The sequence below is a fragment of the Aotus nancymaae genome, unplaced genomic scaffold (assembly GCF_030222135.1).
Source record: "Aotus nancymaae isolate 86718 unplaced genomic scaffold, 86718_ANA_hifiasm-v0.15.2.pri h1tg000019l, whole genome shotgun sequence".
Lineage (NCBI taxonomy): Eukaryota > Metazoa > Chordata > Mammalia > Primates > Aotidae > Aotus > Aotus nancymaae.
In genome coordinates this window covers 60,215,792-60,242,003 of record NW_026988431.1, presented here as the reverse complement: position 1 = coordinate 60,242,003, position 26,212 = coordinate 60,215,792, and the positions used below count along the sequence as shown (strand labels likewise).

Here is a 26,212-nt window from a genome sequence, read left to right as displayed (position 1 = left end):
TGTGGACTGAAAATTCGGATTTAAACCACTAGACAAGCTATTAATTTAGCTAGGCTACCCGGGGTCCTGAACCCAATTAATTTCTAATAATTATAGCCCAAGGGGGCTAGATAGATCTCTCTGCCTCTTTCTTTTATTGCCACTCCACGCCACCGAGGTCAGCGTATAATAATAAAGTGTGTATTTTGAAAGCGATCTCCAGAACAGTGAGTTATTGCAATGAATGAAAATTGTTTCCATTTTGGCTAATTGAGCCGGTGGCCGAAAGCTGGAGCCCTGAGACTAAATAAAGAGGACTGTTTCATTTCAACATGAAGAAACCCCTGCCTAGCTCTGGTCACCCAGCGAGAGTTTAATTTCTTAACAGCCAACCTGAAACCCAGCGTTGGGTAAACAGTATTAATAATTGCATTACAATGATTAAATTAATCTTGCTGGTAGCCAGGAGAATATAGGTTGTGATTGAATAGCATGATGTAAAGTTCACCGCACAAAGACAATAGGCCTAGAAATACCTCCATAAAGAATCCAAACTTTCTTCCAAAGATATTGTGGGGCCCGTTCAATTATAATGAGAGGAAAGGAATATTTCCTGTTGCATGTAATGTATTGAAAATCGGTTATTTGCCATTTCTAACATTAATTTAAAAAACATAGTGGGGGAAGGGATACACTTGTCTGTGTCTTTCTCCTCAATCCCTATGTCCCTTCTAACTTCCATCTCAAGCTCTTCGCTTCTGCTAAAAAAATAAACAAAAACCCGAAACAGTGACAGTAATAAAACAAGCAAACCCAGACAGCCCGTAAACGTATTGACTTTCCAGAGGCATTGCTTCCAGGATGCTCGCTTCCGTGGGAGAAAACACAAGCAAACGTCGGAATCCATGCTACTGTCCCCCAAGAAAACGAATTTCAGGAGGAGCGGGAAAGGCGGGAGATGGGGCGGGGGCGGGTGGCGAGGGCAGCTCCGCCGACTCGTTGGGGCCTCTTTTCTCTTGGGCCAGCTTAGACATCCCGTCAGAGGGTGTCGGGAACTCCAGGGGCGGCTGAACAGAGAGTCACCTGCTCTGGTCTCACGGCTGGGACCTGGGACAGGTGGAAGTGACGGGGTCCAGGCACTTGAGAATGGGAACCGGCCGGGGCGGACACACAGAGGTCGCGGCGCTGTCAGTCGCCAGCGTGACCGGCTGCTGCTGGGTGTTTGCTCCATCAGGTTAAACACACTCGAACTAGCAAGTTAGCTCTTCGTTAGCGCACGTTTAGGGCGGAAAGCAAGTGATAAAGAAAGAAAAAGAAAAGGAGGAAAAGGAAAAGAAACCTAGCTTTTAGATTTGAAAATAAAAAAAAAACGAATGATATTGCGAATACTTTTATTTTTTAGAAAAAGACGATGCCTTGTCTTTTCAGAATGGCTTGGCCTGGGGACACCGAAGAGTTTGCATTTATTGTTTGTTAGGTTGGATTTTCTGGTGGCCCGAAACTCTTGGAAAGACCAGGGAGAAAGACTGGAGCGCTGAAGCGACAGCGGGGACTTTAAAAACTAGGAGGGGAGGGTGCTCCAGCCGTACCTCATTCCGCCTCCCACTCTGCCAACCCCCCTTCTAGAAAAGTTTAAAAGTCAGGGACCTTTAAGTTTGGAGGTTCGGAGACTCTGATTTACTTCAGTCTTCCATCTCCCACCCAGTTCCCTTCGCAGAACCCACCCCCTACTCCCCCACGCGCCACGTGCAGCAACAGCAAGCTTAGCTTCACATGTGGGTCTTGCATTCATCTCAGGGTTTGGTACCTTGGTCCCTTCCTCTCCTGGGAACATTTCCTGCACCCTTCTTAACCTCCCTTCTTCAAGAGAACTCACATATAGACAGACCCCCTGGGGATGAGGTGAAAGGGATGAGCGGGAGGAGCGTTGGGGAGGATGGCGGTTCTTTTTTTTTAGGTTCCCAAGGCAAGGTGCTTAGCTGTTCCTGGGTGCCTGGAAGGGAAGATGGGGATTGGGGACAAGAACCTTCTAGATTTTGACAGCTGGGATCTTCAGGTGCTGCTAGTCAGTCCCCTGGCCTAGGGGATGGTCCCTAGAGGGTCCCTTACACGGATCAGAAGCAGCTTTATGAACTTCTTGTCAGCCTCATGTTTTTCTCTCCCTAGAGATTTTGTTCCCCTTTCCAAAGGCCCTCAAGCCCCATTTCTCCTTTTCCTTTGAGGACATTTACTGGTCAGAAGGAAGGCACCTCTCCATCTAAACTGAGGGAAGCTGGTGGAGTCATATTTTGGGGGAAGTTTTAGAGTTAAAGACCTGTGGGAACCTAACAGAATGTTGGAATGGCTGGTGCTTTTGCACACACCAAATGTGTTAGCACACTCACCTTAATGCACACGACAACGGGAATTCTAGGTCTGGAAAAAAACCCAGGTGCCTCTTTAATTCAGAGTGGATAATAGAGTTCTCTTGTACCCATGTGTGTGGCACCTTCTTTTTTAGAAGTTGTTTTACCCCTGTTCTGTGTAATTCCCTCATTTACCTCCCCACTTCCCTCCCTAACATTTCAACCTTATACATCTGTCTCCCTTGAGACCTGTAGCTTGGTTCTCCAGGGACCTCTGTCTTACAGCCAAATGCTCCCAGAATTACACAGCTCTGGAGAAACAAAAATGGTGGCCATCCTGAGCCAGGACAAATTCTTTGAACTTTGAGTCTCTTGAATAAAGAGATTTGCAGGCCATTGATACCATTTGGGACTGAACCTTGCTATTTGCTCTCTCATACCCACAGTACTAGATTTGATAATAAATACCATCAGGTACAACTGGGCACTCTCAGCAATCCCCCTTCCCTTCCACCATCTTTGCCAAACTCATGCCCAGGACCTGCTTTTCTTTTCCTTTAACTTGAACATCAAGAATGTATTGTTCCAGTACCGAGACTGAAAAGATTGTAATTTTCTTTTATGGTGTCTGGCAGGATTTGCAACAGATATTAATGGGGACATAAATAGCACACGGAAGGTATTGAACAAAACTGGTTAATGCAAGAAAGTTGTACCAAAAGAAAATCTATACCTAGTTGGGATTGATTCATACCTCGTACACAGCTAGCCCCTTTAGGAGTTCCCATATCTGACTGACACTTCATTGGTAAATGCTGTAATCAAAGAAAATTTCAACAATGTATTTTTTTAAGAGTTTGTGAATCCACCCCCCCCACCCCCCGCCACTCGTCTTTCTTGTGACCCCGAGGTTGTAGGTTTAAGCGAGTGAGTGAAAATGGCAGGCAGGCTGAGCTGCACCGGGAGGCGACCGGGGCAGCAGTGGGGGAGGCCGGAAGGTGACAGCCGACCTCTGGGAAAGCAGAAGGTCTTGGATGTCAAATGCCCGCGCCGGCCCGGACCCGGGAATCAAGGGTGATCATTACTACTTGGTAGGGAAAGAATACTGAAATGTCCCAAGGATGGCAGCAAGCGTTGGTATTACAACTAAAATAGAGGAAAAAACCAGTTATTTACTCTGCTTACAACTCTGAAAGCGGAAGCCGCAATAGCTTCAGTAGCAGGAGCAGCGGCAGCAGCAGATTTCTCAAGTTCAGGATGATTCTCACTTTTCTCCTGGATTATTAGCCGAAGGTCCAGCTCTTTTAGTTCTTCAATAGGAGGAGGGTTAAAAAAAAATTTTTTTTTTAAGTTTTTTTCCCCCTTCACTTCTTTCTTCCCTCATGGATGATACAGAAAAATGGGTGGGAAAAACAATAACAATAATCATGATACAAGCTTATTGGTGATTCTAACACGGAATCAATCCTCTGCCCAAGCCTTTTCAATTCCCCCCTCCCCTTTTTTTGGGCGAGGTGTCTGCTCCCCTCCGGCTCCCGGCGTTCGCTCCCCGCCCCCCGCCGCCCTCCCCGCGGCTCTCTTTCTCCGCCTCCTCGGCGATTGCCATCTGACAAGATCTCCAAATCAAAGTGATAAATCGCTCCAAACTTTTTTTGGCGGCGCTGAGATGTTGGAGGGGCGTCTAGCGCGCATGTGCGAAGGTGTCCAAACTGACAATGCTGGAGAGATAGCGAGTGTGGATTGAGAGAAAGGGAGAGAGGGAGGGAGAGAGAGAGAGTGAAAGAAGAAAAGACAGAGAGTGAGTGTGTGGGAGAGGGAGAGTGAGAAACGAGAGAGGGGGTGAGAGGGAGAGAGAGAGAGAGAGAGAGAGAGAGAAACAGGAGAGAGAGGGAGGGAGCGAGAGGGAGAGGAAAAGAAGGAAAAGATCCAAGAAAAAAAAGCCCCAACCACACACCAGCGGCTGCAGGACTGGGCACAGCATGAGATCCAAAGGCAGGGCAAGGAAACTGGCCACAAGTAGGTGCAATATCCCTTTTCTATTGGCTTTTCCCCCTCCTCTGCCATCTTGCATATCTGTCTCCAGCGCTCCGGGAGGGAGCGCCGGCTGCTTCTCGCGCCGGGGCCCAGGGTGGAGGGCAGGCGCAGCGCAGCCCCAGCAACCTGCCGGCCCCAGCCTCTGCGCCCGGTCGCCCGCGCTCTCGCTCCCGGGTTGGGCGCCGGAGGAGCCTGGGCAGCCCTCAGCCCCGCGCGCCGACCAGCTGTGGCAACCCCGGGGTGGGGGTGGGGGTGGGGGTGGGGGCAGCAAAGGCTAGGGGTGGGAGGGAGGAGAGCGCGCGAGAGTGAGCGCGAAGGGGTGGGGTGGGGGGGAAGAGGAGAGGAGAAAGTCTCCCCCTCCCCTCCCCTTCCCCCCAGGCGGGGGAGAGTCGCCTCTGGCCAACCAGCTAGTCCCGGGTGTGGGAGGAGGAGGGCGCGGGGGATGGGGGGGCGGGCAAGAGAAGGGAGCCTGTTCGAGCCTCGGTTTGTTTCTGGGGTTTGGGTAGGGTAGCAGGCTCAGAGGGAGTCACAGTGGCGGCGGCGGCGGCGGTGGAGTTGGGAAAAGTTGCGAGGCGGCCGCTGGAAGTTGCGCGGGCGGGAGGGCAGGCGGGTGGGCTGCGCCGACCCGCGGCTGCGGTAGTGGGCGCTGTGCGCTCGGCCACGCTCTCCGGCGCTGCGCTGCGCGGCGGGAGGACTGCGGCGGGCAGTGGGGGACGCCGAGGTGGGAGCGGGGGGCACGGGAGAACAGAGCTACCGGCTCCACAGAGCCACGCGCAGGTTGGGAGAGAAGGGGCCCAGCGAGCGCTCGGAGAGCCGGGAGTGCAGGGTACACAGCCAGAGGCGGCAGCCTAGGAGCAGGAGGCAGAGAGGGCGCGCTGCGACCCGCGCACCACGGGCTGGCTGGGCGCCGAGCAACCCCCAGGGGGCAGGCTGCCCGAGCGTTGGGCGGTGGAGGGCGCGCAGGACAGCCTCCCGCGCGCTTCGTCTGGATGCAGCCTGGGTCCAGGGTCAATAACCCTCCCCGGCGCCCCCTGCCTGCCCGGCGCAGAGCGGCCTTGGTCTGGCGGGATGTGGGCGAATGGGTTTGGGGCGGGGGCGGTAGGAATCCCATCCCCCATTCTTACAGCAAAAGTGTTGGATGACTCGCCTGGCTTCGCCGGCGGGGCCCGCACTGTCCCACATGGTGTGATGCTCTGCCAGGACTGTAGGCGACAGGGCTGCGTTTGTCCAAATGCTTCTACTTGGAGTTGCAGGGGACTCAGCGGCGCCGAGCTCCGGAGCAGCTCCGAGCGCTCCTGCTTGAGGTGTCAAAACGCGGGGCTGGAGCTGCCTCGGGAGTGGACAGGCCGCCGTTCGCTCTCCCACACTCGCACTCGCCGAAAACAGAACTCTAATTGTGTTGCTTACGGAACGGAGAAATGAGATGGGAGGTGGGTGGGGTGCTTCTCCCCAGTGAAATCCCAGTCTCGCCCCCGCGCGTCCCTCGCACAGTAGAACCGAGTACAGTAGGTATCGTATCCACGCCTCCCTGCTCGCCGCGTCCCTGCAGCAGCCCGGCAAGGCGGCAGCACCTCGGCAGGCGCCGCTTCGCGGGCAGCGGAGTTGGCGGTGTAGCCCGCGGGACGCTGTTATCCCAGGCGCCTTTCCAGTGCTTTGTCCAGTCCTCACCCAAGCACTTGTACGCTCCCGGACACATTTCCTTTCCTCTGGGTCTCAGAAACCACCCTAAACATAGGGCTCTTTGGGTCATCAGTCCGTCTGTTTCTCTTTTGGGTATTGTTGATTGCACTCGCTGCTACCGTGTCAAAGGGCGCCAGTGAAACTGTTTTCCCTATTTGGTTTTAAATGAGGCCGATGTCTTTATTTTCATCTGAAGGGAAATAAATGTACATATACTTGAGGTTCGCGGGCTTCGATTTGGACTAAAGGTTGGGAGAGAGCGAGCGTGTGTGTGTTGGGGGAGAGTTGGCGGGAGTGGGGTGGTGGGTGGGGGCGGGTAGCCCTTTTCAACCATGTCTAAGTTGTGAAATGAAAGCCTAAGGCTTCGCGCGGCGACTCCCTGCCCGGTATCTTCCGAAGTGAAAGCAGAACACAAATCCCTTCGAATTTTTTTGAGTAACTTTTTCAACTATTTTAATTGCCAAGCAAGCCGTACGCTGCCGTCTTGAAGTATTCCCGCACGCACAGTACACTCAACATCCAGAAACAGCCTCGTTTCCGATCTGATGATACGTGTCATTCAACTGGTGGGAGACCCATTTATTTTGTCCCCGGGGTCTCTAAGGATGCCGCTGCCGCTTTCTGGTAGCTAGATCTCAACTCTGAAACTTGCACTGAGCCTCAGATTGCCGCTTGCACTGCTCCAGCTGCTGCTGACGCCGCTGCCTTTCTCAGACAGAAGCACTGCTTTGCATTTTTTTAGTTGCAATCTGGGTAATAAAGGAAATCATAGTAAAACTACAGATTTTTGTATTTTAAAGCGCGATTTCCTTACCCGGAGTAGCGCATGGCGGAGATGGTTGGTGACCCCTGCGGTGCAATCATCCAACGAGAACTTCACTGTTCTGCACCAGTTTTTCTTTTTCTGGGTTTAGAAGGGGCATTGTGACCACAATTCTGTAAAAAACAAATCTACCCTTATTGTGGCAAGAGAAAACATTACAATGGAAACAAATTACATATAAATAGTTGTTTTCTCCATAGCTTGTTGTTCTTTTTGTCTTTTGTAAATTTCTTTGGTGGTCTTAAGTCCTGATTTGGTCTTGGCTACAGTACAGGAGCCCATGGACCTAGACCAGAGACCACAGACCCTGAAAATATCCACTGATTCTACACCGAGATTGAATGCACAGCCCAGGTTCCAACTTGCAGGGTTCGTTTTCTATACAATAGTTGAAACTGATAAATTCGTTGTAAATCATTTGTAAATCATTTGGGAAGATTAAAAAAATTAATTAAAAATAAAAGGAAAAGCAGGAAGATTGACATTTGTAGTGCCTAACGCCCCTGAATTTTATTTCCATCTTTAAGAAAAGAAAACTAAAAGCCAAGCCGACTCTGGCAGCGCGGGGAGACTTCCCAGTCTTTTTCTTGGGCAGCTAGGATAGCACCTGGGCCGTGCCAGAAATGCCAGTTGCTATGGTCCTGATGGATGGAAAGGAAGCGCAGGTTGGGTCTGCCCAGCACATCTAGAGCCAGAAACACCGAAGCCACCCTCACCTTACTTCCCCAAAGTGACAACGCACGAGAATTCAGTCACAGCAGAGAACGAGTTGCATCCAGTAACTCCCTTAGCTACCGGCCCCCCAGAAGTCTCGTAAACTGGCACAAGGCGTTGCGATTAGCAAGACCGCGGCGAGGGGGGCACTTGTTACTCCTTCACTGGCTCTCTGTTTAAAAACAGGCTCTGAAGTAGCAAAGGTAGATGCCGACCCTTTCTCTCGTCCTTAATCTACTCACCTTAGCAGTCCAGTACCTAAGATAAACAAAACAAAACAAATCAAATCCCCAACAACAAACGCAGTGCCCAGATTCAGGCATTCGCTCTCTGTATGCCCACCTACTTGGGTTTTCCTTCATCCTTAAGAAACTCAGATTAAAACAGAGCTTTTTTTTTTTTTTAAAGTTTATTTGTTTATTTCAGGTTGCTTTTGAGGAGGAAAATCTTTCTCCCAACGGAGGCCGAGGCCCCTTCTAGGAAGGCGGTTTATTTGCCATTACTTGACCATTACTCCGGCTTAGGGCTCTTTATTGCATTTGGCACTTGGAGCACAGTCTTCTTGCAGTATTTTGATGTGTTTTGCCAAAAAAAGAAAAAAAAAAATCTGTGTTTAGGGGAAGGTTAATTACGCTTTTCATTCTTCCCTCATCTCCAGCACTGTGGAAGGGAACGATTCATTAGCTGTAGAGGCAGAAAGGCTAAAAAGCAAGGCTTCTTTTTTTTATCTGTAGGGACTGTAGAGTCGCAGGTCTTGGCTATGTAGTGCATGTGAGTGTGTGTATGAGTGTGAGTGAGTGTGACTTTTGCCAGGTAGCCCAGCTCTCAGGCTTTCTGAGCCAAGGCCTCCCCTGAGCCCTGGGGCCGGCTTCCTGCAGGGACAGACATTCAACACGTAGGACAAGTTATCGACTAGAAATTAACATGTCATTCCACAAATTTTCTTTCTTTCCTTTTCTTTCTCTTTCTTTCTTTCTTTCTTTCTTTCTTTCTTTCTTTTTTTCTTTCTTCCTTCCTTCCTTCCTTCCTTCCTTTCTTTTTCCTTCCTTTCTTCCTTCCTTTTCTTTTTTCGAAGTTGAAGGTAAGGAATTGTAAGCAATTGCTCTTTAAACATATTACTGTTTGGGAGTTTATTTTATTTTTGTAAGTTGGGGCCAGGTTATCCTAGGCCGCAGTCGTGACCTGGGGCAGGAAGGGGGGACGCCCGGCTCCGTCCTCCCCAGGCTAGGAGGACAAGAGAGCGCGACGAGTTGCCCCCGACCAGCCCGGCTCGCCTCCCTCTCTCCCGGCACCCCCCTGCGCGTCGCCTCCGCTAGAAGCGGGCGGTGAGATGGAGAAACTTGACTTGTCATCTCCTAGTCACCAGCTCTTTCCCGGTTCCCAAAGCACCCAGAGCCTTGTTCCCAAGAGCTGAGCACACCCTCCCACGCCTCATCTCCAAGCTGCCTGGTGCTGGGGAAGTGGCCCCAGATGGACATGGGGGTGGGGCGGGGATGCTCCAGTGAAGGGGGAGGCAGTGCTCACTCCCGGGCTCCCCTGTATCTTGCTCCTCAGGCTGTTCAGCTCAGGGCCCCAAGCTTTGGCCCGAACTCTTCTTCTCCTCTCCAGTCTCAAAGGGGCTGCGTGCCTGGCGCGCTGCTTCCCCCGGAGCCGGGTTTACATGAACAGTGTAAACTCACACCCACACATGCGCGTGCACACCCACACACGTCTTGGCTTCAGGAAGACAAGGAACACTCTTGTGCAGAAGGCGGGCACACACTCACTCATTGACTCTGCCGGTTGGGATAGGCTCCTTCCCAGCCTCATAGGGCAATGGAGAGAGGGTTTGGGGGAGAGATGGGGCGGGAGGGAACAGTCACACTCTGATGATGCCAGGCACATTTTTCTGGAGTGACAGTTAACCCTTCCTCCGCTGGAAGCCGCCGTCTAGGCATTTTCTGAAATAGTCTGTGGGGTCTGCTTTCTTTTTTTTCCCTCTTGGGCGGCCCAGGATGCATCATTAGTTCCCTTCCTACTTCCCCACTCCACTCGCCACAGTCTTCTTTCTAAAATTAGATTTCCCCCTTCCCACTCTTCTGGCCTTCGGAGTTTACGAGGGAATTTTCAAGGAAATTGGCTGGATAGTGAGAACAAGTGTGAGGAAGAGGATAAAGAGGAGACAGACAAATCGATCAGAAAACCAGCGAAGGAGACAGGAAGAGAGAAACAGTGTACTTCTTGCAGATCCTTAGTTTGCACAGATTATCCTCCCTACCCCCTCCAGGAAATGAAAAAAGTATAATCCTTGTTAATTACCTTTGCTTACTACATGCCATACAAGAAACTTCAGAGATGTCTCTACGTAGGGAAGAAACTGTTTACAAAACTCTTTCAAAAGTGTGACATATTGCTCTAGTTCAGCACTAAAAAGCTAAACACACTTAGCCTCCTTTGAAGTGCCCTGGCTGGGGCAGCTTATTTGAGTGTGGTTCAGATATTGCTGTGGGTATAACTAATGGCTTCTACCTATTTAGCTCAAGTGGGAGGGGAGAAAGGCCTGAATTCCTTGTCCAATGGGTCCCTCTGGAGACTGGGTTCTGGCTTCTTGCCAGTTCTGTACAATGTCAACATTGAATATTTGAATTCCCAGACTCTATTTAACAAGTTTCTAAATAAATAAACTCATTGTGTGTCTGTGTTTAAAATTATTTCACCTCTTTCATAAAAGCTACAGCATCTTATTGCATTGGCTTTGCAAGTTGATTTAAAAAAATAAACAAACAGATCTTAAGGCATTTTAATAGCCAGATCTCCACAATTTGTATGTATTGTGAAGCCATTCTCTTCCGTGTGGCTGTGTAGGGGCTACTTAGAGGGATTGTGGGCTGTTCTGTGTGACCTGATGGTGAATTATAATAAACATGCCAACTAAGTTCAGAAAGTCAGTGAAATATTAACTGCATCTAAAAGGAGACTTGACTGTACACTTTAGTGTATTTAGATATTTGATAATTTTGTCTACTAGGTCTACAGGGACAGAGAGCCTTAGTGTCCAAATGGCTGTCTGAATACAGACCCCCTCTCCTATCGATATCAGGAGGTCTAGAACTCTGCTCAGATGGTTTTGTTTCTAGGCATTTTTTATCTGTGTATTTTCCTTGTAAGTTGGAAGGAGTAAATATACAGATATCCTCATATTTCACTTTGGTGAAAAAAACCACAAGTCTTATGGTTTTACTAATTACTCAGCCTTTAAATATCCATACAGCATTTTTATACATATAGAAACATAGTTGTTCTAAGAAGTACACACTGATTTTTTTTTTAAGTTCTAGTCCTTTTGAAAGTGTGGACCCCATCTGAAGTTGTTAGGAAAGAAAGTAGAATTTACTCTAATTTATGTATATAAAGTACAGTGTTATTAGTAAGAATGGGATTTGAAAAGGCACACAGCAAAATCCGTAACATTTAGTGGGTAATGTGGAGAACTCAAAGCCAAGACAAAAATACCATCAACCCATGCAAACCTTAAATAGATTACAATGACCTCAGCCATTTTCATTTTCAAAAATAATAGCTGTGATTAAAATGGGGGAGTGTTTTGCTTGGAACCATACTCTTCAGCATGATTATAAAAGCTGTTTTGTGCTCAAAGAACTGTTTCATTATAGAAAAAAGGCAACTGAATTTTTAATCAAATTCCTGACTTTTCAAAAGCACGCATTCTTGAATTAATTTTTATTTTAGTTATTATTCTTATTCGTTAGCAAACATGCTTTTGGCTTGTATATTCAGCCAAATTCTTAACTACTGACTTTTATAACAATTCTAAAGGATACATTTATTTAGAAAAGAGATTTTATTATCTTAGTAAACGTGTGTAGGGGTCATTAACTACAGAACAAAAAGAACCAACGTTTCCTTAACCTTGTTCAAGAACCTGCCTAAATGAAGTCATTGTATATGTCAAGGTTGTTCAAATGATGACATTTATGAATGAAAGTCCTTGTACATGGCAGTTTTTGGGCTTTGGCGGTGGGCAGGCATACACAACAAATATCAGTGTGCTAGGGCCTGTGCACGGGCAACCTACATTCCCTGCACTCACAAGCGTTACAAACGTGCAAATCAGTGTTTGAATCTGGGCATGATCCCTGATTGAATAGGAATCTCTTCGAGTTATTGAATGCCCCTGAGGCCTAGCATCTTTACTTGTGAAGTGAGAGTAACAATACTGCCCTCCTTGGGCTGCTGTGAGGGTTAATTGGTACAATGTGTGCAAAGTACCTAAGGCACATGCAATCAATCAATAAATCTTAGTTTCAGTTTCCTTATAATTTATCAGTTAAATTTTGTGAAGAAGAAACATCCCGTTTTTCCATCCTGGTCAATGTTTTTATCTAGTTTCATTCTTAGAAGTATTTGCATGCCTTTAGTCAGCATTTTGTATGTCTTCTCAATACATTATGCCCTCAGAATGAAGGGAAGTCACATCTAAAATCTGGGCACATTAAAACTGTCCATACCAAGCCAAACTAGTCAGTAAATTTATTCTAAAAACTTGAGCATCTTCCTATGCCCTTTACTTGGAGTGGGGGTGAGGCGGATGTGTAAATAAAATGATTGAGATTTCAACTTTTCTCCACAGATGTTGGCACATATCCCAAATTTAGTTTTGCTTACTCTCTAGTTATCATTAGACAATAATCTCTCCTGAATAAAAGTCTGACTTTTAATGGAATGAGTTTGTAAGTCACTTTACTGCTGTGGCTGAGTTACTCCTCTCTAAATGAAGGGATTGGACTAGAGCAGCGCTTGTAAATTTGCAGGTACCATAAATGAGTGAAGCAAGGTAGGTGTAAGCCTTAAGCTCTCTCCTATTTTTATTTAATTTTTTGACACCCAGCCTTTGTATTCCAGAACAAGAGGGAGTGGTGGGAACAGTGGAAAAATGGCAGTTCAAACTTCCTCTAAAGGTGGCAGCTTCTCAGTTCCAGCTCAGTGTTACCATTTGGGCAAGGGAGTTCAGGACTGCCAGGTCTTCTACTTTTTAAGAGAAGCCACACATCTGGGTTTCTATGTAAATTTTCTCTACTTTGTGAAATGTTGATTTAATTTTAAAAAATTCTGCAGGCCCCGCCCAGCACCTCTGACTGTAATATATAGTTTGTAGGGTTTGCGATGTCTGGGTTCATTGATTTCCAAGGTTCCTTTAAAGTTTCATTTTGTGATGATAGCCGTAAGTGTTTCTGAATATTACCTGTGTTTTTAAGATCTACATCTTCCTCCTCACCCCAAAGTTTGTGTGTGTGTGTGTGTGTGTGTGTGTGTGTGTTTTGATAGGTGGAAGTACTTATTACAGAATCTGATATCCGGCCATTTATCTGGAAAAATAGTCTTTTACGACCATGTTTTGTCTTTCTTTCCCTCCATGTCATTTCATCATTAATTGGCTTAAGAAAATAAACTGAAACATTTCCTCCCCTTCTTGTAGCCACTGGCCACCATTCTTTCTTATTTCTCACTAAACCCAATTCTTTGATTTGTGGGCTTCGAGTTGGGTAGTAAATCATTAAGAGACAGTGGGAGAAGGAGTCATTTGGCTACTGTGGATATTCAGAGGAAGAGTTCACCCCTGCCCTCCTAGAAGGGTCCAGATGTAATGTCCTGTACGTCTGCAACTGAGGAACCCAACTGATTTTTAAGACTTGAACCTAGGATGGAGAAATTAGTTCTTAAGGGATGACTGTCTTACCTGACAAGAGAGGCTTTCTTTGTCAGAAGGTCATATATGTTCCGGGAACATGTGAAAATAAACATATCTTGCTCTGTTTATATTCATGAGTGTATTTCTAGCTGAAGTGATAGGTGAATAGCAGGTAAAATTAAGTCTTTAGGATGAAAGGTGTGGTGATGGAATGTCAACACAATGGACTCTCCCAATAAAGATTTGACTAAGCAATTTACAATATCTAACTCGATACTGTAGCCATGGGACTTGTCAGTGAATACGTGTCACTATCAGCTAACATTGTTGGGAATATCATCGTATAAGGGAATGCTTTTAGAGGAGGATTCTGAGTACTGATGAACCACGCTTATAAGCATTATCAATGGGTTATCACCTCATTCCCAATCTTGGCATTTACCTGATGTTGAATCTCAAATTTCTTAGCTTGGCTATTGAGGGGCTCTACTTTTGTGCTGGGAGGATGTGGTGGCTCTGAGTACAGGGCGGGAGTTAGATTTGCCTGGGTTTGAATCCTGGCTCCACCACTTACTAACTGGTTGAAATGAAGGCAAGCCATGTAACCATTCTGTGCCTCAGTCTCTTTACTTATGGACTGTAGGTACTTACCTCATGTGAGGACTTGATCAATGAATGCATTTTGAATACCTTAAATAGAGCTCAACACATTATTTTTTTGACTTTCCAGGCTTGTCTTACTCAAGACTGGTCCGTTCAGCTTAAACACTGTTTATTCGTTCTGTACCTCTCACTCTCTTGTCAGCCTCCTCTTGTGTTTCTACCTTCCAGCTTTTGGCCATAATGTTGCCATAGTTTGTAAATCTACCCATACTGTACCTTGACCATCAAAATCTAACTCCTCTAAGATTTCATTTGAACTCCTACTTCTTCATGATCACTCCTGGAGATATGACTTCTCTATGTTATTTCATTCCAATAGTATGGAATTATCATCATTTTGGCATTTTATTATAAATTACTTGTCTTCATGGTGTATATCTTATTTCTCTAGATCAACTGTAAAACTCATGGAGAGCCCATTTCTGTTTTGTATAGGGCCTAATACTATGCTTTGCATATGGCAGGTATCAATACGATTAGGTGATGGTGGTTAGCAATGGGCTTTGGAGGATTATGTGGACCCCTTCAATTTCTTTGCCTGTAAAACCTGTGGACTTAAGTAATGTCAGCAGCGGAATTCTGGGATATCTGACACTTCAGTTGCTTACTAAATCCACAATTGACATATTTGACAGTGATAAACCACCTGGAAAGTAGAGTATTATTCCCAATTTTCACCAATAATATCTCCCATTTTGCCAGTGCAGGTATAGCCCATGACTCCTCACTTAAATCACAAATTGCTATTGATCTTAAACTCTGTACTAGACCTGATTCTGGAGAATGTCAGAGGACTCAAGGTAGAGACGGTAAAACGTTCTGTGGACTCATGTAATTCTTAGGGATTTGGGAATATTCAGTTTACAAGTCATCAGAAGCCAAGTTTTTACCTAAATCCTAACATCAATTTAGGCAGTTTTACTGCCTAATATTTATGCTCTGTTAATATGGAGCATGGTGTCAAGAATTTTGCTGTATATTTAATTGTGCTTTTACGATTAAAGATTCTTTTAATTTAAGGTTGATAGATGATGTATTGAATCTTGTTTTACTGGTTAAATTAACCCAACTCACTCAACTCTGTCCCCTTAATTCAAGTGCAAAAATGACTTCTTCTCTGCCCCTTCCCACTCCTCTAACCCCCATCTGTCATTTCACAAATCAACCATCTCTATAGAGAAAATAGGACTGTTTGTGTTTTGGGCAACTAACCTCAAGTCCTGAATGATTACAGGCTTTTAGTGCCTGCTAGGGGTTTTCTTTTACCAAGACCAGCCACATGTGATTTCTTGTTGTGTGCTTAGGACTACTTCTAAGTCAACAGGAACCCCTTTAAATGAGGGTAAGACTGAAAACCACAGCTTTTATGACTTTACCTTTGGTGGAAACTATGAAATTAGTAATAAAATGTTTCATGATAAAATGATAGTAAAAACGAATGGAGGGAATCATCCTCCCATTGGTTTTTGTTACAGTCATAGTTCATGACCTTCTTTTGGGTCCCAGACTCCTGTGAGAATCCAGTACAAAGTATGGAGCTTCTTTCCAGAAAATGCACATGCACACAAACATTTTCATGCAATTTTAGCAGCTCATGGATTTCTAAATTTCTAAATGGTTGAATGGGGGTTTAACCATTTGTTCAGTCTTGATTCACCTTAGCATGTTTATTATAAAACATCTTAAAGTTTTTATCAATCTTTCTTCATTTTCTTATAAACAATATTTTTTCTTATTACAAACTTTATGCACAATATTTTTTAAATGACAAGAATATATCAAATACAAAATGAAAGTTATTTTCTTTCTTTTTTTTTGGTCATAAATTGCCTGGAGATGACCACCATTCATCCTTTAGTGTAACTTCCAGCAGACTTTTCCCCCTTGTATATATTAGCACATATGTACATAAAGATTTACAACTTTTTACAGCAACTTGCTTTTTCTTTTTCTTTTTCTTCATAGGTTATAGGGGTACTTGTGGTATTTAGTTACATGAGTAAGTTTAGTGGCGATTTGTGAGATTTTGGTGCACCCGTCATCTGAGCAGTGTACACTGCACCATATTTGTAGTCTTATCCCTCATCCCCCTCCCACCCTTTCCCCAAGAGTCCCCAAAATCATTGTATCATTCTTATGCCTTTGCATTTTCATAGCTTAGCTCCCGTATATCAGTGAGAGCATCAATGTTTGGTTTTCCATTCCTGAGTTACTTCACTTACAATAATAGTCTCCAATCTCGTCCAGGTCGCTGCAAATGCCGTAACCAAAAGAGAAAACCATAGACTGATATTCCTGATGAACATAGACGCTAAAATCCTTAACAACATAGTAGCTAACCAAATTCAACAACATGTCAGAAAGATAATCTGCCATGGTCAAGTGGGTTTCATACCAGGGATGCGGGGATGGTTTAACATAGGCCAGTCAATAAATGTGACACACCACATAAACAGAATTAAAAACAAAAATCACACGAGCATCTCACCAGATGCGGAAAAGGCATTTGACAAAATCCAACATCACTTTATGTTTAAAACTCTCAGCAAAATCGGCATTCAAGGGACAGACCTCAATGTAATAAAAACCATCTATGACAAACCCGTGGCCAACATAATATTGAATGGGGAAAAGTTGAAAGCATTTCCTCTGAGAACTGGAACAAGACAATGATGCCCACTCTCCCCACTTGTCTTCAACATAGTACTAGAAGTCCTAGCCAGAGCAATCAGACAAGAGAAAGAAATAAAGGGCTTTTTCTTTTTTTAAGCTTAATAATATATCTTGGATCTTTTGTCTGTATGTATCAATCTAAACCATTCTTTTTAAAGGCAGAAAGAAGATCCTCTATTGTTTGGACCTTACACATTTCATTGAACCAATTCCCTGTGGATGACATTTGGATAGTTTCCAGTTTTCAGAACAGAGCAGACAGAGAAGTTCCCTAAGCCAGGATCTGAAGGAAAACGAAAGTGAAGTCTACAATTAAAGGAAGCTCACAGTTCAGGGTGAAGTGTGCTGACCTCTGAGACGCGAGCACAGCAGGGCTTTGGGGAGGTCAGAGAGGGTTGCCTTACCCTGTCAGGGCAGATCAGATTTCTAAGCATCTTTATCCCCTGGAAGATCAAGGGTCTAAGACCAGAGCTAAGGTATATCTTTGTAAGATCCACTGTGATATATCTGTGATATTTCAAGCTTACTGGATTATTTCGGGTCTCATATTAGGACGCATTTCCATTTCTTCCTGCTGCTTGGAGCAGACTGTAGCTGAAATCAATCCATGTAGCCCCAGCTAGGTAAGGCTAAGTAAGTTGTCAGAGTTTCAGGCCTCAGGGTTTTTATTTTGTTGTTGTTGTTAAGTGATTTCCTTGTTTGTGTGGGACATTATTATCATACTGTCTTATGCTGTACATGTCCCTAAAGCCAACTGATGAGACGAGACCTACCAGACTTTTTTGATGTTCTTTAAAAATTTGCCCACAATAATTTCTAGCTTATGAATTGGAAAGACCATTTTTATAGGAAATGTTTTTCACTTGGTAATCAGACTATGGGAAAAATTTTATAATGGAAACTATCTCTTACTTTTAACTATAGGATAAAAAATATGACAGTATAATGTTACACACTAAAGCCCATTAGATGCAAAATTCCAGTTTTTGATTATAAGTTATAAACCAGGATAGAGAGACTTCTGAAAAGTGGTTTTCTTTGGCAATGATGTTGTTGATTAAATATAAAAAATTCAGAAAAAATTAGTTCAGCCCATTCCTTTACACAGAAGGTTATAAAAATGGAATAGCTGGGTTTTGGTTCTACTGGGAAGAACTATTTTACTTACAAAAACTCAATGGATTATATCAGACTGCAAATATATTAACATTTTAGATTGGATTTGAAAAGGTACCATTCAAGGAATTAAAATTATTCATCTAAATCTTTTAGGGATTAATTTACTTTGGAATTTTAATTCCAATTTATTTTAATTTTAATTTGGCACAGTATTTGTTCAAATGCATATTTTTTTTGGTGTGGGTGTTTACAGGTTGTTCCATGGGGCATTACACTAGTTAATGTTTTTCAACATATCTTTTAAATTAGATCAATCAAATTGAATTAATAGTTATTGAGTACCTAGTATATGTAAGGCATGTGAATTAAATCCTATAAATACTCAATTTCCTGAAAATATTGAACACCAGTACTTGACAGACATACATATATCCCTGACAATGATTTATTAACAGAGACAAAAATATCCATGACTACAAACTGGTTTTGTGAGCTTGGAATACTGAATCCTGTCTACCTCTTTTCCAGATTTTTTTTTTTTTTTTTAAGACAGAGTTTTGCTCTTGCCGCCCCGGCTGTAGTGCAATGGCGCAATCTCAGCTCACTGCAATCTCTGTCTCCCTGGTTCAAGTGATTCTCTCGCCTCAGCCTCTGGAGTAGCTGAGACAGGGTTTCACCATGGTGCCCAGGCTGCTCTCAAACCTATGTGCTCAAATGTTCTGCAAGACCGGCCTCCCAAAGTGCTGAGATTACAGGCATGATCCACCATGTCGGCTTGGTGTTTTCCTGAAAAGTCTGCCTATCACATTTGTCCGTTGTTAGGGAAATGCTGATTGTAATAACTGAGTAAGATATAGGATGTATTTACACAGCCTATAAATACTGTATAGGAATACAAGCCTTGGGTCTGCAGATGGGAGAATTATTCTCTCCATGCTCACAGCTTTAGTGTATTTTATCCTTTGTGCACTTAGAGCAAATTTTCCCATCACAGTTCAAGAACAAGTTCTCTTTAAAGGATCTCAAAGAATTCCTCTGGCTTCTTGCCACTTACAGCTCTGTCTGAGAGCGAAGATCTGATCAAAATGCCCAAGTGAAGTCTCCGTGGTTTCCAAAGGTACATCTTTCTGCTAGGTTCAATTTTATCCAGTAGAAGACAGCGCTACTCCCAAACTAACATGAACTCACAGAAGTGGCCTGTCTCTCAGGCTGGCATGTGATTTTCCTGTTCATGAAACAGAAATAAGAATAAAAAGCACTGCCTTCTCTTCCAACTGTCTTTGCCAACCATCTTGCTGAGCTGTGTGTATGCATCCAAGCCAATGTTCCAGCCACTAGGCTTGACACAGAAATCAGGGCATTGAACATCATTACTTTTGCGCACAGTCTGAGATTCTAAGCAAAATTCTCCATTTGCCTGAATGCATAAGATGCGAGTAATTTATGTATCCCATTAGTAATGTTGCAGTATTAAAATACCAGCATAGACATGGTTTGACCCATGAAACAGCATTGTATCATCTTTTTTTTTTTGACCTAAAAATGCTGGGGTGATGGATCATTAGAGGATGGTAAATGTCAAGGTAAAAAGCATTATATGTCTAGGCTTTTCAAAGTGCCTCATGGTCTGTGTGTCAGATCTGTCTTCCTGCCCTCAAGTGATGGTATTATCAGTCACCAAGGTTCAACCTTCAAGAAGAGAAAATACTCTGATACCTGATACAGTACAATGAGCTGCATCTTGGTTAACCTTCCAAGTGAATCCTTGGCATTGGCTGGGACTTGGAGAATGTAACCATTTGTTTCCTTCTGCTGCTTCTGGAGTAATTTACCTAACAATCTCATCAGATCTCATTATGCAGCTTGATAATTACTAGTAATTTTCCTAAGAGGAAAATGCTTTCTGTGGTGTTTTGAGCCCTACCCACCTTGAAGATAGGGACTTGTTTATTTTTTCTTAGGTGTGATCATCTCAAAAGTTCAGCATATTTTGGGTATGGTGAACACATTTTCTGGTGGATGATGCTGACTGGGAAGTCAGGATGTAGGGGTTTGTGTCTCAAGTTTGCTACTCATCAGTATGGTATCCTTCTGTAGGGCATTAAGCCTCTGAGCCTCAGTGTCCTAAAGTATAAGATTGGAACAATAATTACCTCTGCTTTGGGTTCTTTCAGACCAGTAATAATAACATAAGATGGTATATGGGTAAGTTTTTATCAGCTGCAAAAAGCTGTGTAAAGTTTTCTGGTTTTTTTTTTTTGGCACTGAGATATCTGGCAGCTGCTGTGTAAATTTAATACACACCTAGAATTTCTTATTATAAACTCTAGAAATTACAGAATATTAAAAATGCTAAGATAGTATTAATGTGGACTCTGGAGCCACATTCTTTAGGTTGGCATCTTGGCTCTATCACTACCTCGCTGTGTGGGCATGGGCTGGCTGTTTACCTCTCTGTGCCTCAATGTCATCATCTATAAAATGGAGCTAATTAATAATAGCAACAATAAGTAATAACGCCAGTCAAGGTTGTTGAGTGTTCATGCATAATTGCGGTTAATCCTCACATCTCTATGAAGTGGAGGATATTATTGTCTTAGCTTAAAGATGAGCGCCCTGGAGACATGTTTGTTCTTTGCTCCAAGCCTCTCAGTTTTAAGTGCAGAGCCAGATCCAAACCTTGATCTGTTTTACAATAAAGTCCAAGAATTTAATCTGAATGAATACGTCACTGCCTTGTTTTTTTTTAAATACAGAAATAAAAGTAGAATGTTACATTATGTGGGCATTCCCAAACTCATAAAAGGTAGTAAGACTTGGTTAAAAGACACTTTAACTTAAAGAAATGATTTCAAACAACTGTTAGTAAAGATGAATTTTGCTGTAATTTAAAATGAGAAAGCTGCTTTTTATGACAGGGGCTGGTCATCACTTCATCTCTCATTTTCTTCCTGAAGTTATCTGCATTGTGATTTTCTATCACATTATGATTTTAGTTTTATTTAGGTAACTCCAAACATCTCTGCTGAATGAATGACTTAGAGATACTTCATTAGTTCATTGCTTGACATCACAAGCTAATTATACCTTATCATTTACCAGTGAAAAGATGGTGCTAGATTCAGATTTTCATTTCCTAAACAATGTATTGTGACAGTAAACTTGCCCAAGCTCACCAGAATATTTTTAAGGCAAGGAAAGCTAGCTACAACTTTCTAATTTTTTTTTTTTTTTTTTTGTACAACATTTGAAACCAAGTCCTGTTCACTTATCCTCAATTTTGTTTTAATATTCAAATAACTTCGGTCTGCAACAAAGCATTTGAGTGGTTACTTAATTGAATAACCTGTAGAATTTAGATAAGGGAAGCCTAATGAGCTCTCAGATCTAGTTCTTTTTTTCTTTTTCTTTTTAAGAGAAGGGCAGTGGACAAGTTAAGAGAAGAGACAGTGACTTTCAAATATGGCTGCATTGAATCAGTTGGAATGCTTAAAAATACTATCCATCCCAATCCAATTAAATCAGAGTCTCTGGGGATGGGACTCAGGCAGTGGAGAGCAATGTGAGTCCTGGACATGAGAAACAGGGAGGAAGGAGGTCATTTTGATTAAACAATAGGGAGATAGCAGGGCTATTTCCAAATGCTACCATTGGGGGCTATTTCCAGAATTATGTATTTTTTCATGTATGGCTTGCTTTCAGTTTTTACAGGCATAGCATTGTCTTTAAACCTGGTTAGTGATCTTGCTTTCTGCCTATGATTTCTGGCCTTTGTAGCAGCAATAGATGAGAGATTCTCAGTTGTGAAAAAGGTCATTGGTGGGGAAACTTCATCACAGGCAGTGGATGATTTGTGAAGAATCCAGAAGCTCTGATATCTTTTTGACCATTTTGATCTGGTGGCCATTTCTAAGGAGACGATAATGTTTCTTTAGGTTAAACAACAAGGAAAACAATCCAAACAGAGACAGAATCAGTAGCTGCTTTACTACTGCTAGCCACTTTTGTCTTTTGGTTTTCCAGAATTCCAGACATAAATGTTTCTGCCAACCTTCCCGTGCAAAGAGAGAGCAATGGGAATTCCAGAGAAGGTATGTAGGGAAACCAGAAAAAAAAAAAAAATAGGTCTGTCTACTCAGAAATGTTAAAAAGCGGGATATTAGATTTTAGCGTAGGATCGGGCTATATTTTAGGAAGTTTAGATGTTGAACGCCAGCGGCCCTTATGCTTGGTTGGTTTTAATCAATGCTATCAGTCACGTACTTCCATATACATGGACGTCCATTAAACAATCTCATTTGTTGTTGTTGGACGGCATAGGTATGTTCAGTTGCACCTGAGTGTACATTTGGTCTGTGTGCCTAATGGTTCCAGAGGTTTAGCTGAGCTTGGTGGATGGACACAGAAACAGCCCCTGTTGAGAAACACAGCCATTTGTGTGTACCTGTGGTAAAGAAGAATGGCCTTACTCAGAGAGGACTAAATCAGTAAAGAGGCATGAGTGTGTATTTATAAAATGTGTGCGGGTGTGTATCTTTGGACACCTGAAGGCCGCCCTCCTTCGGTTTAGTTTTAACAGCTTGTTTAAAAACTATTAACGACATTGCACAAAAGCTCTGAGAGATTTCATTTGGGTTTTGCAGCTTATTTCGATGCTGTTGAATCTAATTGCCCCTTTGTTTTGTTTCTCCGAAATGATCACTTAAGTTTTTTAATTTTTAGAATTTCCTTTGAACCAAGTGCAAAGGAATATGATGGCTCAATTGTTGAAAAGAGAAATTAAAGCCAGGTTTTTATGAGAGTTTGGAGTTTTAAAAATTATAATGCCAGTGTAAGATGAATATAAAATATAAAATGGCAGGGGCCGAGTGAGGTGGCTTACACCTGTAATCCCAGCACTTTGGGAGGCCAAGTCAGGTGGATTCCCTGAGGTCAGGAGTTCAAGACCAGCCTGGCCAGCATGGAAAAACCCTGTCTCTACTAAAAATACAAAAAAATACTGAAAATACAAAAATCAGCCAGGTGTGGTGGCATGCACCTGTAATCCCAGCTACTTGGGAGGCTGATAGAGGAGAATCACTTGAACCTGGGGGAGTTGGGGAGCGGAGGTTCGAGTGAGCCGAGATCATGCCACTGCACTCCAGCCTGGGTGGCAGAGTGAGACCCTGTCTCAATAAATAAATAAATACATAAATAAATAAAATAAGACAGCAGGAACCGAACTGAGAGTACAGTTTTCTAGCCTCAGGAGTGGGGCTGCAGAATCATAACTATTTGAGATAATCTATGTATTTTAATCTTGCACCATAACTTATGGTGCAAGAGGAGTTTTATAGCATACAATATGGTAAGCTAAAGAAAATGGAATAATTCTGTTCTACACTTGAGGCTTGAAAGAAGGAAGATGAGGGTAAGTCTTTCTAGGCAACACTTGCAGGAGGGGTGACACTGGGAAGAAAATGCTGGCTTACCTGTTTCTTAGCTGCTGGACTGCATATATTTGTTGCTATCAGAGGCAGTTTTGTGACTTGTTTTATGAAAGTTGAGCATTTCTAGTTGAGAGACATCTTTTTAACTACACAGAAATTATTCAGTTCATTTTCACTGTGGTAAATAAAATAGTTTCTGCTATAGAGTGTTTAAATCCCATTGAGATAAAATAGGAAGCTGTATTCTAAAAGTTAGACCCAGTATTCAGAACCCAGTGGAGATGAAGGCCCGAGGTCAGGCCAGAGTCATCATGGTGCCCTCAGTTAATGTTTTTGAAGCTTCCACTTGGTGAATGATTTTGGATGAAGATTTCTTTTAGTAATTTCTTGAGTGACATCATTTTCTCTTATGAAGCTTCTGTTTTGAGAATAAGCAGAAGGAAATGGTAGTAATAACAAGATTGGTTTGTGCTCATTCACACTTTTCTGCCATTTGGATTCTGCAAGTGGTGGGGTAGGATACAGGATGGCAGAAGAAAGAATGTGGAAGAAGAACAGGTGTGCAGCAGCTAGAGGGTATGCAAGGCAGCGCACACGGGGTGTTTATAAGAGGGATTCTGTAGAAAACACAGAACTAATAATTCAATATTTAAAGGCTCATATTTGGGGATTCACATATTTCCATTAATAGTTCTGTGAAAAGAAAATTTAGCAAAATCAGATTGATGACCAATGTAATTTAATTAGACTGAAGCCTCATAAATATGCAATGTTATTTGAATGAGGAGTTGAATTATTAGGCTTCCTGAGAAAAAATGACAATTGGGTTTGCTTCAGAGCTTACTGCAAACATTTCTGCCCTTGTATAAATGTATAAAATGATTTGGTAATTTAAACACTAGAAGAAAGACTAAATTTGATTGTCCAGTTGCAGTAACCATTTGTAGATATTTTTTTCTCTCCTTCGTATCCCCGACTCTCTTTTCTCATTTTATGATTGCAGATATTTCTTTCTTGAGCCATGCATTCTGTAATAGCTTTGAGAGATGCTATTAGGTTTTCAGTCTCCCGATAATTTCACACTGCCTTAAATCCTTCGCATGGTGGCTTTACTAGCACATCCAGAACAAACTATTAAGACTTGATAATGATATTAAAATCATTCAGTTGACCAATGAGACTTACCGATTTTTTTTTTGATAGGTTGGCAGGATGAGGTAGGGGAGGGGAGTGTGAGAGTACTTTTTATTTTTTCTTTTTCCTTAATCTTTGTTTTGAATAAAACTCTGGCCAGGGTAAATACCTGAAGCCGTGTGAATTGATAGGCTCAATCTCCGAGATCATTTGGCAACTCAGAGTGTACGAGAGCCCTCTGCATAACCATGGTGACTCTTTGAGCAGTCAGACTTTTGCTCTTTTATCTTCTCTGAACTGCTCTTTACTTTTGGCCAAGATTCTTTCCTTTTCACTTTTTTTTTTGTTCTCAGTTGGCTTAAGAACCTACCCTACAATGGATGAATACGCAATTTTCTTAATGGTTTATCAGTTATCTGACTATTTTACAATTCCATTTCTAAACATTTTCCTTCTCTCTTGTCTTCCCTTCACACTTGAAATGGATAAAGTAGAAGTTTTATTTTTCATGCCTGCCTTCCCCAGTCACCATCTGCACCATCTCTGTATTCTCTCTCTTTTTAATTCCCTGCAAGTGTTGGACAGCCCTGTATTCTCTTTATGCCATTTTGTTAGATTCTTTGCTGAAATGAAATATATGATTAATAAATGGGAAGGTCCTTACTAGTGATTGATAACTAATCTTAGAAACACTGTCATTTGCAATTCATTAAATGCCTTATTTGCCATTTATATTTACTGAAAATTGATACTCTGTGTATTAGTTCTTTCTCAATGACATATCACTGGTAAATGTATAATTAAAAGACAGCTAAATTCCAATTTGTCTTCATTTCTCCTTGAAATAATCTCACAGCTGTCATATGGACCTTCTTCTCCATTCCAATGCATTCCTCTTTGCCAAAGCCCAAAATTGTTCTCTCTTATTCATGAATTTCTTTCCTCAGGGCAATATCGTATTGTCAGAAGACCCAAATTCAAATTCTATCTCTGACACTGGTTGTGAGACTTTGGAAAAATAGTTAATAGCCCCCAGCCTCAGTTTTCTCATCTGTAAAGTGGGAGTGAGAATATTTATTTCACAGAATTAGCATGAGGTTCAAATGAGATGATATATTGGAAAGTGCTTTGTTAACTAAAAACTGGCATTCATAATGGTATTGAATTAGTCAACATGGTCCTCTAGCTCCTTTGAATAGAATACTCGCGATAATGCTTCATAGTTGCACGTTATAGATATATTACAAAGAACAATTTGCAAGGAAAATAAAAAACTGGCCACAGATACGTAGTGAAACCCTCAATGAACAGTGCCAAATCTCTCCATTGCACAGGAGCCAGAGCCATCAGAGGGTGCAGCCTTATCAGTAAGGAGTTGGCTCAGTGGGGTTAAAGTCACAGAAACACTGACCCACCCAGGTCTGAGCCTATGCAAATAGAGAACAGTAAGTATACTGACTGATTAATTTTCCTTCAGCCGATCATGTCCTGAGATAACTCTAAGTGCTTTCCTATGTCTCACTGCTGTGACTCCCATCTATTCCCTTATACCTCAGCACCTGGCCTCCTGCTTCCTTAATCTTGTTCTGGTCTGGGTTTTTCACCAAATGAAGCTTTCTTTGATCACTAAACAGATTTCCTTCCATTTTTTGCCACCATCCTGTTTTCCTGAACTCCGATCTTAGGGTGGCACTTAGCATGACAGGTGGCCATGTGGAAAGACTTCTGCTCTTCGAGTGTTGCCTCTTCCTGCTTATGGAGACCTAGAGTGTCACTGTTGGGGCTTCAGGCGGGTGGCCAAAGGCTTCATGCCCTCTGTGGGAGAATGCATTGACCCTTATCCCCCAGAGTGTCTAATTTCTTCACATAGGCATGCACTGATTGGACAAGGGAGGATGATATAATCGGGATCACCTCCTCATAATTTAGT

At 43.0% G+C, this 26,212-nt stretch overlaps 1 protein-coding gene across 6 annotated transcripts in view; it reads left to right on the top strand.

The window, feature by feature from the left end:
* The first annotated feature begins 3,944 nt into the window (after positions 1-3,944).
* MECOM (MDS1 and EVI1 complex locus) overlaps positions 3,945-26,212 on the top strand; it is a 571,478-nt gene continuing 549,210 nt past the window's right edge. For 4 of the 6 annotated variants that reach the window (XM_012470952.3, XM_012470950.2, XM_012470951.2 and 1 more), the window contains exon 1: positions 3,945-4,340. In XM_012470952.3, the coding sequence (XP_012326375.1) occupies positions 4,304-4,340 (37 nt within the window). In that variant the 5' untranslated portion in view covers positions 3,945-4,303. The remainder of the gene's footprint in view (positions 4,341-26,212) is intronic. The other 2 variants (XM_012470959.3, XM_012470961.2) reach the window with 2 other exon arrangements.